The sequence below is a fragment of the Cyprinodon variegatus genome, unplaced genomic scaffold (assembly GCF_000732505.1).
Source record: "Cyprinodon variegatus isolate N-32 unplaced genomic scaffold, C_variegatus-1.0 Scaffold23, whole genome shotgun sequence".
Lineage (NCBI taxonomy): Eukaryota > Metazoa > Chordata > Actinopteri > Cyprinodontiformes > Cyprinodontidae > Cyprinodon > Cyprinodon variegatus.
In genome coordinates, this window is record NW_015150476.1 from 386,330 (window position 1) to 399,092 (window position 12,763).

Below are 12,763 nucleotides of genomic sequence, written 5' to 3' on the forward strand. Positions count from 1 at the left end.
GAGTGCAAGATGGGGGACGGGGCTCTTGCTCTCCTCAGTTTCCGCAGGAAGTAGAGTCTCTGTAGGGCTTTCTTGGCCAGGGACGCGGTGTTGTTTCCCAGGACAGGTCTTGGGAGATGTGGACTGGACACCCAGGAACTTGGTGCTGCTCACAACATCTAGTTATGAAAAGAGCATGAATTCTGTAAATATCATCTTTGATGTTGGTATATTGATGTGTTTAATTAACCACAAAAAATTTAAATGTTTTGAATATTCCACTTGAGAGTATTACTGTTGCCACCGTCTGTATTAGAGGGAAAAAATGACTGGCTAAGATTGCCTAAGGGTGGCCATGGCCACCCCTGGCCCTCACCTAGCTCCGCCCCTGCATAACAGATATTAAACAATAAAGTAGAATAAAATTAGATTATCCACAAAAACAAAAAAAACTTTGTTAACTATTAACAAAAAAATATTGGCCCCTACAACTACACTCACAGTTTTTTAGTACCTGAGTTGTGTCAATCTAACAAAAATATAGTTAAAAAGATCAAAGAAACATATTCGCATAAATAATCCACAAATTAATTCTAAATGTTGCATTTGGATAAACTTTTCTCATTTATGTTTCTATTATAGTTTAAGTGCAAAATGACCGTATGTGTCCTCTAACACAACAAAAGCAAACAAAGTCTGACTTCTTTCCCCAAAATTTGATTAATGTTCCTTGTTACAAACAAACAGAAACCAGACTGACATAAAAAAAACTGAACAAAAAAACAAACAATAAAAGGAGAATAAGGCTGACAAGAAAATATAAACAAACTGTCCAACTCGTGACGAAGCTAAAGGGGGAGGGGCTTAGAGCTTGGGCTCACTTCCGTAGAGGCTGCCATTACTGTGGTGAATGAAGAAACAGAGCAGAGACAAAACGAGAGGCAGAGAAGGAGGGTCTGAGGAGCGCCACGCCTCAGGAGAGGAGAAAGGTCTCTGCCTCCGGAGGAAGTGATTGTGACGGAGTCTCTAGCGGGAGGAAGCAGGCAGATTAGCTGCTTTTCCATGGCTCAGTCTGCTGCTAATGGTGTGGACCAGGACTTGGCCACCAAGAGGCTGCATTCAAGGTAGGAACCCCGAATAAACATGAGCAGAACATCTTTTTCTCTGTAAACCACACGGACGTAAAGCGGCTTGTACGAATAGAAACGCAGATAATAGAAGGACTGCCAGCTCAGGGCTTTGCTTAAGGAGGAGCTAGTCAGAGGGAACATAGCAAAGCCAGCTTTCACTGGTTTAAAACGAGCCATGGAGAGAAGCAGGAGCAGCTCCAAGACTGTCTCCTGGCTCTGATCACTGAGCAGCTGTGGCTGGATGCACACACTGACAGGAGATATCAAAGAAATGCTGCAAACACAGACTGTCCACAGGTTGGCTGCAACATGTGGGTAATAATTGCATCAGTTATGCTTGCAAGGATCAGTTCATTTTATTTAAAAATATTAACCCTAATATAGCATCTTGTAATTTTTTGGCATCAGGTCTATTGCTAGTGTTTAATTGCACCCTGTTTAAGGTAGTTTACCAGATCATCATCATTTAGTTTCAGTCAGACTTGCCAATCCTTAGGCTGATCTTCTAATTATCCTAATGGTCTCCCAGATGAACCCCTTCTGTCATTTAAAGGGTTTAATGATTATGCCATTGTGTTAATTATAATGTCTCTAGGTAATAAATGTAGCCCTGACTTGTGAACCTTCATCTGGCAGGTGAGGAAGACTAAGCTGTCATGCTTCTTAAATTAGATCACAGGTATACATTGTCTGCAAGTGATATTGTTTTGCCTGATGGTGTAAAACCTCTCTGTCTGCTGCATATGTTGCTCAACTTTGAACACCGTAATGCTTGTGTATCAAACTGGTAATTACAATTTTGTACATTTATTGTGTTATTTTCTTTCTTTATCAATTGGGTGCAGGTAAAATAACATTTGATGCCCACTGTAGAACCCATGAAGATGTGGTTTCTATCTGCTTACTTATTTAGAGAGTTTTCTTTTTTGGCATGATGATCATCCTATTGGAGGACGGATTAATTTACCTGATTCATATTTTACAAACCAAAAAATACATGGATAAAGAAAGGATTCTGAAAAGTTGCAGGCATGTTTAAAAAAGGCATGCTTTTGTAAAAAATGCATGCTTTTGTAAAACAAAAAAATAAAAAATAAATGGTAGGAGTCGGTCAGTATGTAAAGCCAGAGTTTTGCTTCTGTTAGGATTGTACAAAGGCAGTGCATTATAATTGCATAGGTTAATTAAAAGAACCAAAATCTCATTGCAGCATTGACTGTTCAGCCTCTGCAGCACCGATTAGGCTGCCTGGAATGTTAATTGGCTGTTGACTTGAGATGTGACATTCATAAAAGCCTGCAAGGTTGGTGTGTCCCTGACAGAATGAATGACACACAAACTATATTAAGACGTGCTAATCACAAGACTGCTGTTTTTCCCTCTTATTTTATCAACACGTGGGGTCAATACATGACCTTACCACAATAAGGGTGCAGATATGTTGGTGTTGATGCATTGTGCGTAGCTTTACAAAGCAAAGACCCATGGTGCTGTTTTTGTCATGCAAGTTGTATTAAATCACTTATGCTTTAATGCCAAAATAAAACTTTGTCAAGATATGACTGAAATAACTCTGTGAGAACATATGTTAGAACGTGGTTGTTACCTCTTCAGTAATGACCAAAGTTTTCTCTTTACATGAATCCGATTAGCCTTTCAAATGGTAATCTAACTGGACCCAGACCTTTCCACTAAAACTAGATGAGTCAAAATACACTGCAAAAAAAAAAAAAAATCTAAATAAGTAATTTTTTCTTAAAATAAGTGCATTTTTTCTTGAATTAAAGATCTAAGTGGGACCCTTTGCTAGGAACACGGCAATTTAAATTTAAAATAAAAACAAAAAAACTATTGCATTGTCTTATTTCAAGTGTAGTCCCTTACCAGAATCATCTGTGTTCAAAACATGTTAACAACATTTGGACTTCTGATAGTTCTCACTTCCATTAGGTATTCCCAAAACTCTAATTTGGACATGTTAGTTTAGTCTTTAAAGTCCTAACCTTATGCAGTTGTCTTTGTTTAAAACAAAAAGGGATGTAAGATTTCTTCTGCTGCAAAACTCTAACATTTTTCTTATTAGTTTGAATAATTATCTTGATTTTTATGCAGAATTATAGAATCATGAACTTCTAAATTTAGTTGCCTTGTCAGTAACTTCTTAGGCTGATTACTGCATATGTTCGCAATGCTGCCCCTTATAGAGTAGCTCTAGGAGTTAAACAGGGTGAAGTTAACTGGTTTTTAAGTTAGATTTATCTGCATTTGTGCCATTCTGATACTGCTGCACTTTATAAATTTCACTGCTAAGCTGCTCATTCAGAATTAAAAAAGCTCTATGTATCAAAATTTTGTTTGCATGCACTCTGTGTATACAAAATGAAAGTAAAGTTTTGTCTAAGTGAAGTGTTTAAAGCCCCTGTCACACTGATGATTTAGCCCGCATATGCCTGGCAGAAAAGCTGGCATACGTTTGATAAGTTATAGGTACGTTTTGTATAAGTTATGAGCACAGTGAAATCAGCTGTACTTAGGCAGGGAAACCTCTAAAACCTACAGGACAGTGGCCCTCGAGGACCGACTTTGGACATGCCTGGTCTAAATGGTTAGTGCCAAAATGTCTTCATAGTTCTCCTTAAAGGGAGCAAGTTACCACCTGCAGTGTGGCGAGCTTGAGATCCTTCGTTATATGCAAAGCATTTTAAACTCCTTAAACATTTAGTTTTGGGGCAGTACTAGTTTAACAGCAAAATTGACTACTTTGCAAGTTAAAAGAGGAAAACCATTCAAATTCTCCTCTCAATGAAAAATCTGTGCCACACTCTGGAAACGAGCTTGACCTTAAAACCCATGTCATTGTCATTGCCAAGAAATGCCACTCATCAGAGAAACAAGCAGCCGGGAAAAATAACAGTCATTCGTGGTCTCTACTGAACATTTTACAATTTAATAATTATATACCAACATGTTTTTTTTTCCAATATTCCACTTTATCGGCTTTCAAAATCCTGAATAACATTTGAGAAATCTAGTTTTTTTTCATTAATATTTTTGTACTTTCAGCTCAAGCTTTTGAAGGACATATTTTAATTCCTGGGCTGTCTAATTCCACTGCTGAAAACACGGACAAGTCAAAAACATAACGGCTGTGTTGCAAACTGCGTCTTTACTGGAGATTTCAACAAAGGAAGAAAACAAAGGGCAGTTCTGTTATGAGAGAGAAATTCGGCAAGAGGAGAAGCATTCCTAGAGAGTTTTTCTCTGGTTTCCCTGACAACAGGTCATGGTAGTCTGTAATTATGGCTGTATTACTACTCTGAGCACAGCATTTCATAGGCACGCCAAGAGTCATGTAGAGCTTCTTAAAATTAAAGATATCAATAGAAAATGCTAGAACAAAGGTCTAGAACCACAGTAAGCAGTTTATATTCACTATTTAGGTGCAGATGGCAATAATGGCTTTTGTTTTAACTATTCTTCCTGCAGTTTTATTTTTATTTATTTATTTTTTTTACCTTAATAGGGATTTCCTGAACAAGATCTTTAGGGGGTTTCTGCTGTTTTAAACCAATATGTTCTTGCCAAAGGCAGCTGGAAATGACCAGCTATATAGAAATATTAAAACTTTTAAAGCCAATATCATGGATCTGCTGTAAACTTAAGTAGCTGTGCCATAGACCAGGAAAAAACAGCCTTTCTCTATCTTGAGCTGTTTGTATTATCAACACTGTGTCCTATAATCCTTTTTGACATTTCACAATTGGGTGGGACTTTAAAGCAAGTAATATATTTTCCAACAATTTAAAGAAACACAACATTGAAGGCACAAAGTTTAAACTCAGTTTTAAACATGGAACAATCAAGGTGGGGGGTTTGTAAAGATTATTCTTACATATCCAGCTTTAAAATAAGCAAATAATATCAACTGTTACCCTTACACAATGACAACAATAAATACAACACTGATAATAGATTACTCACATTTTTTCTCTTAAAAATGGTTTAACCTTAATTCCCCAAGAGGTTTTATTTGTAACTTTTACTAGTATAGTTTTGTTTATTCTGCACTGTAAAGGTTTTGTGAAGTTTTTATGGCAAATTAATCTAAGCAGTCTACAGAATTATTTTGTCAAGATTTCTTGAAAGTTGCATTGGGCTTTATGCCATATATATGAAAAATACACCTGCATTACTGATTAGTTTTTTTTAACCTACTGCATCCTACAACACAAAGCAAATTTTACCATGGGAAGGCGTTGGCTCCAGCTTGCTGTGTACACTTAGCAGCTGTGTCAGATGGAGGTCAGATAAAAATCACACCATAAACAAACTGCTCTAAAGTTTGTGGAACCATACCATGACCACTTCCTTTAAATGGTCTTGGTACAGTATTTTGGTTCCACATCCTATTTTCATAGCCCTGTTCACAAACTACACCAAAGGGGGAAATTGTTGCTGTTTTAGAGAAAATTGCAGTCCTTCCTTAAGTAGTAAACAGTTACTGAGTACTTATACCCCTCTCTTCCCTACCCAAAGCTCTTGGTTTCAGAGCAGATAATATCAATATGTAACTAAGCTTGGCTAATCAACTCTTAGTTTAGAGTGAGCACAATATAAGAAGCACTCATCAATGTAACCCAGATAAATCGATTCACCATGGCAACCTAGGAAAGCCTCCTCTAACAGTTCAGTTTGTGGCCAGAGCCCCAGGGCATAGGGAATGAGAAGCAAAGGTTGGCTGAATCCTTCAAAGGATGCCTCCTTTGGTGTTCTTATGCCCTTGTGTGGCCAAAAAGTGAGCTGTAGAAGGAGCATGGATACTGATATTTCTTCTAAATATCCAAGTCGACTGTTTAAATGACATAATTCTAAGATTTCCATTTATTCATTTATTTTTTTTCTATCCCTCTATTGAAAGATCAAATTTATTGATAAATTACTGATCAATTAATACATTTAAGATATAGGTTCAGATGAAGTTATTAGGGGTGGAACCGTTCACAAAATCTACGGTTCGGTTCACGGTTTCATGGTCACGGTTTTCAGTTTGGTTCGCTATATGTTGATTGTTAGCCTGACATGTTGGTCGTGTTGCTGTTAGCATAAACAAAACGCGTTGCACAATGTTTGCACACTGTTGCTCTTTTATCCACAACTTTCTTTCCTCCATCATCGTAGGTCACTCTAAATGCAAAGTGGTCCCATACAGCAGACCTATAAAGTGCTGCTGGCGCCTCTTCCAACTCCTGTTCTTTCCCACTCGCCATACCCACACAATTCTCCACAACGACTGATTTTGTTTCTGCTACACCCGGCTAAGCTGCTTCGCTTCTTCTTCTTCTTGTTTACTACTGGTGGTTGGCTTTGGTCGCAGTACCGCCACCTTCTGCTCGGGAGTGTACACACTTCGCCTATGAGAAAAAGGAGCAGCGCATGAACCGAACGAAACACACGCGAATCGAACCGAGGCAGTCGAACCGAACGGTTCGGACGGTTTTCATAAACCGTTCCATCCCTAGAAGTTATAGATATAAGTTTTATTGCATATATATATATATGATTTAGATATAATTATAACATTTATGTATTAGAAAAAAAAGATGTAGAAATATATTTAACAAATAAACACAGATATAATTAAGATATAGACTTGACATTTATATTTAGCATTTGCAACTAAATGAGTGGGGAAAAAATTACATTTGAAGAAAATGTGACAAAGAATGCAAATTTGACAATTGTGTAAACTTTTAACATTTTTATTTATTTATTTTTTTTTACATTACATTACACATGCATTTTAATATTTATCTAGGTGTAACATGACAGGCACTAGTTAATGATGTGGTTCCCCGGCAATTTTTTCTGCAACAGGCCATCATGCTACTTCCATTATTTTTAGTGTTGCACCGATACCGAATTGGGCGGGGCCCCGATACTGCACTAATATGGTGGTATCGGTATCGGGAAGTACCAACATATAGGGCACCGATACCATTTTGAGAGCCAAAAGTTTATTCAACTATTGTCACCCATTCCTGGTAGGTAATACAAGCTCTTCTAGATTGACTTTGTTTTAGTCTTTTTCCTGCTTCACAAAGGTAGGCAGCAGCTTGACAAAGCCATGATGGCAATTATTTTATATCCAAGTAGTATGCAGTTCTTCATATATACACACACGTCAATTTCAAACAGATGGTATCGGTACGGTATTGGTAGGGTATCGGTATCGGCCAATACTGCACAGCCATGTATCGGGTATTGGTATTGGGGCCAAAAAATGGCATCGGCGCGACACAAAATATTTCTTTACTACTTCCTGACAACTTTAAATTCTGATGTCTTTATTGAAAAAACTTTTAAGAGTAGGTATTTAAAAAAAAAAAAACATATCAAACACACTCTATTCACTCTCCCAATGACAGAAAAATGTAAATGTTACCATTAGGTTAACATGAAATAATAACATTTTATCAGAAATATTTTCCATTGTTATTCTGGTGTGTATTCACCATTTTTATGATTGTTTGCATTTTTCAACCTTTTTTTTAATTTACTAAACCATTGTATATGCCAGTTAATTCTTTTAGATCTGTGGAGCTTGTTTTTTTGAATGAGAAACAAAATGGTGACATGTAAGCTTGATGCAAAAGCTTAATTTTAAGGATTCATTAGAGGAGAGAATCTGAGTGCTTTCTGCTCCGATCCCCTCAGAGTCGAACCACAAAGCCAGTAAAGTCCTGTCATAATGAACAAATAGATGAGTCATTGTTTTGTTGGGTTTTAACTTTGTGTTCCTATTTTATATGCTCATAAATCATTTTTTAGCAGCGATTTTGGTCTTTTTGTTGTGTTTTGTTTTCTCTTTGATGTTAATTTGTGTCTCAGAGTTAGTGTCTTGTTTTTTTTTATTCTGTTTTTCTTTAAACAGATTTATAGCTTACTGTTTGGAAAGTTATTGTTTCTCTGAATATTTTTTTCTGAAAGAGAACCCTTGGATTACCTGAGACAATGGTAAAAACACTGCAAAATTCACCTGTGAATTGATAGATTTACTTTAATTAATTTCTACCTTAATCTATTTACAGGGTAGAACACTTAATTTTTCTTTGCTTGGCTTTTTTACTTTCAATGTGAAAGATCTTATCATGAAAGTTTTACCACTATTGAATATTTGAGTTCTTGCTCTCCTTAGATAAGATCAAACTCTGTACCAACACAAAAGCCTATACTTGTATAGAAACACATTTTTTTCCAAGCATAGAAGTGACGAGTCTGTCATGAAATATGTTCTTTCAACATTTTATGCTGCTATCTTTGGCCTTATGCCTTTCCTCCCTCTGGCTGAGGCTGGTAATTATTGCTGCATCTTTTATTTTCTCCATGGAGCCTTTAAGCAGTGAATGACTTCGTGGAACATTTTTTTTTTTAATGTCAAGTGTTAACATATGTATTTCTTAATGGAATTATTAGTTTTTCAGCCTTAGAGTTTGCGTCTAAGGCATGCAGAGCTCCACCAGTTTTTTTCAACTAGCTCCTAAGTTTGTTTTGCTATTTTTGGTATACCTAGAGGTGGACTTTGCACATTTTCATGGACTGCTACCCACAATGGAAATTTGATCTTTCTTAATTCCACAGTTAAGACTTTCTGTTTCCATACCAGTACTGGGCTGAACATGGTCCTTCATTTGCTCTTTATGCACCATTTTAGATTTTACAAGCATGTGTTACACAGGGCCCTGTCAGTTATCTTGTCAAGATAAATATATAAAAACCTTAAGTTTACTTAGAAATAGAACAAAAACACATAATTTAAATTTATTCTTTAATATAGAATTTAAACGTTCCAACATGTTGCCACATAATAGAGGGAAGGCCGTTTTGCTACATGAAATCCTGTTGCTACAATTTTCGTCATTAATTCTACATTGTTGCAAAATAAAAGCAATAAATTTGCTAAAAATATCGGTTGTTTAACTTCTGTTTAAGATTTTAAAGTTGACAAAGAGGATTCCTCCTTACCTATAGGAATAGTATGCTGAAGTCATGTGTAACAGAGCACAGACAGGTCCTATTAGCTCCATTAAAATAATCTAAGAAACGGCTTCACTTCTGTGTTACATCTGCATTGTTATTCTCCTCCACCTCATTTGACTCATCAGCAGCTGATGTGCTGACCAGTTTAGAGACTTTAAAAAGATAAATATAATATTATGCTTGATAGTTTTACAGTAAACACACATATAGATCTCAGTAGGATCGTGCCCCATATCCTGAAAATCAACCCTGCACAATTTGCACAAATATACAGTCTCTCAGGGACATTTAGTCGCATCGACTTCCGTTTTTATAACGAATGGGGAAAGGGGGAAGTTACGTGTGCCGTAAAGCATGTTTGTAGTTGTTTTGTGTGGCAGGGTTACTGCCACCCTCCTCAAAGTTGCTTAGTGCCAGTGAAAGTGATTCAGAGCCCCCTGGACCATGACAGAGCTGTCATTCAACTAGTTTTAAGTTAACTTATAGTCACAAGAGTTGTGAAAATATTTTATGAATGTTGAAAAGTTACTTAATGTTGGTTTAGGACCTGGCTGTTTTTCCCAAGCTTGTTTAGGATATGAAGGTTTTTGATTTAGATTGTTTTATTTTGTTAAAATGATGGACATTTTTCTTTCTGATGATAAATATTGTAGCATTTAGAGGTTTTCTGAAGTTAAGCATATCAGTTTACAACTACCGGTATTTAACCCATATATTTTTCCCTCCTGGAGTAATTCTGTGTTTAGATGGAAGTCCTGCATGGTAAATTTATATTTCCTCTATTTTTAAAATCTGCACTGCATTTTTGTTTTCCATTAAACAGGATAAATTCCTTATGTTAGTTCTTATTTTGCCACATTATATTTATTTCATTAGTCCTTAGTCACAGTCTTAACAGTCTGTCTTTGCTGTTGACCCAATTATGTTTGCACTAGTGTCAGCAGATAGGTGGATTAGTCTATGCCACTCGTTTCACTGTGTGAAGTCCAGTAAGAGGGTGTAGGTCTCTGATTAGGCCTGTTTTTTCGTTTTCTCTGTGGGACAGTGGACTAATTTAAAAGTTTTGCTTAAACTTGTAACTGAGTTCAACTACAGTGAGGCCAAGAACATCCTCTGTGTTAGGATAAAGAAAAGAGAGGGTTAATTTCGTTTGTAATCTTGGGAAAAGTCAGGCGACGGCTTTTATTTTATTTATTTTTTATTTTTTTTGCCATAAGATCCTTCTAAATCTGTGGCTACTCTTCTGTGGACTTTAAAACATTTCCCGTTTTGATTTTTGCATTGGAGTTATTCTGCCTTTTTTTTCATTCTGGAAAACCTAATATTCTTAAGTGGATCCAATACGCGTTTTTTGTTGGATTTTGGTCATAAATTTCTGTTTGAATATCTGAAAAGCTGCTCCATGTTTTCCGGCTCTCTGGGTTTAAGATTGTTGTGGATTTGAATGAAAGGACTACTTTTTTTCCCCCCCTTTTGTTTTGCAAAATTAACTTTGTGAGAAAAATACATCTTTCCTTTTTTTTCCTAAAACATTGATCTCGTGTCAATGGAACCCTGTCCTCTGACTGGAGCAGAGAGGGCGATGTGCAGACTGGTCCACCAGGGAGCCCGACCTCAGTCTATGCTAAAGCCTTTACGCTTGGAGCTCCAGGTGTATGTGGATAAGATGAGAACCAAGCAGAAACACAGGTGCTGCTAGAAAACTGAATATACTTGATATGGGTTGGGGCATTTGTGATTTGTTATAGCTAGATCAATACATTTGCCAGCTATTGTTTTTAATCTTGTATCATTATCTGTGAATATGTGGATGCATTTCCTGATTCATCAGTGTATTCTGCAGCCACGCTTTGAGACCGCTTAAGAGGCGTATATTGCCTCTCCATTTGCTATCCATTGTTAAGGTTTTCTTTGATTTGTTTATGATTTATTTTTTATTATTAAGGCTTATGTAACATTTATGACCAATGTGTCATTTGCATGCGTGTAAATGGAGGAATAGAAAGCAATATTGGGTGTATCGGTTGATCTCCATTATTTAGACAAGTAGAGAAACTATGGTCAGATGATGATGTTTTCTGTTCTTTGCCTATTTAGGTTTGCAAACAAATTAGAATAGTTTTGTGTAAGACATAACCTCAAGATATGATACTAATAGTCTGAAAAATTCCAGCATAAGATGTAATTAAATTTTTTTCCAATTAAAACAGAGAAGCAAAAACTATTCTATCAAAATTACAGGATGGCATTACCTCACTAGAGTCTTTGGATTGGCTTCCTGCGTTTTCTCCACACTGACGTCTTGTTTACAAAAGTAATAAAATAAATTGGTTTTATATAAATCTATCTTCCAAGTTAGGCCAAAAAAAAGTCTTCTTTTCAGCCAGCCGACTAACAACTAGGAGCCATTCGTTAGGATTTTTAAAAAGTATTTTTTTACATAATAAATGTATGTGATAGCACTGGTTTTGAAATGTTCAAAGCCCTTTTTTCTCTAAAAAAATATTAACAAGTGTCCAACTTGGCCACAAAGATGAGAATCATACGATTATTGTCATTAGTGCTGCGGCTATATCTCTTGTATTTAAGGTACTTTTCTATTGTTTTTCCTCATATGTATAATGTTTATATCTTTGTTAGCACTTGATTCTGTGGGGTTTCAGAATTAAGGCAAGAAGAAAGTCTTTCCTCACGGCCAAAGATATTTTTGGCATGTGTCATACATTATATCATACAGTGCATTGGATTTTCAGTATAATAGTCAAACAAATGAAGCTCTGAGCAGCACTTTGTGATTGGGCTTTTAAACACATTTTGGAGTCTAATGTATAGCTCAATTTAGAAAAGCTATACTATACTTTAATATGATCAAAACATCTGTGTGTCTTCAGAAAGCAAATTGTTGTAACCAGTGACGAGCTGAAGTACAATATCTTCTCAAGGTGCTTAGCTGGGAGCTTAGGCTAAGTTGCTAAGGCAACAGTCTACAGAAATGGCTCGTCATGGTGATACTACCAGTTTGAGATGTTGCTCCTCCACTTTAATGTGTTCTTGTAAATATTCATCTGTTAAAGTTTTATACAGATGTATGTAGAGCTTATTTCCGACTCATTTGAGTGTACTTATCTTTTCAGGATGGAGGCCTCTTGTTTGGAGTTGGCCTTGGAAGGTGAGCGGCTATGCAAGGCAGGAGACTTTAAAGGAGGAACAGCGTTTTTTGAGGCGGCTGTGCAAGTCGGCACAGAAGACTTGAAGACCCTCAGTGCCATCTACAGTCAACTTGGCAATGCCTACTTCTACCTCAAGGAGTATGGAAAAGCCCTGGAATACCACAAACATGACCTTACCCTGGCCAGGTGAACACTTTCTCTGATTTACAGTTTTAGATCTGTGCAAATATGATTTTTGGTATGCTAATAAAATAATAAAAAAAAGGTTTACTGTGCAGTTTGTGGCCATTTCCTCTGCCTATTATCATTCCTTTGTTCCTTCTGTTCCTCCTTCCATCTCTCCCATCCTTTTGTCCTTCTTTTCTTAACATCTTTGATTTAATATCTTCCTTCCTTCCTTCCTTCCTTCCTTCCTTCCTTCCTTCCTTCCTTCCTTCCTTCCTTCCT

General features: G+C 36.6%; 1 protein-coding gene across 2 annotated transcripts in view; it reads left to right on the forward strand.

Moving 5' to 3' along the window:
- Positions 1-884: 884 nt before the first annotated feature.
- gpsm1 (G-protein signaling modulator 1) overlaps positions 885-12,763 on the forward strand; it is a 33,390-nt gene continuing 21,511 nt past the window's right edge. For both annotated transcript variants that reach the window (XM_015392686.1, XM_015392694.1), the window contains exons 1-2: positions 885-1,103; positions 12,281-12,502. In XM_015392686.1, coding sequence (XP_015248172.1) covers positions 1,042-1,103; positions 12,281-12,502 — 284 coding nt within the window. In that variant the 5' untranslated portion in view covers positions 885-1,041. The remainder of the gene's footprint in view (positions 1,104-12,280; positions 12,503-12,763) is intronic.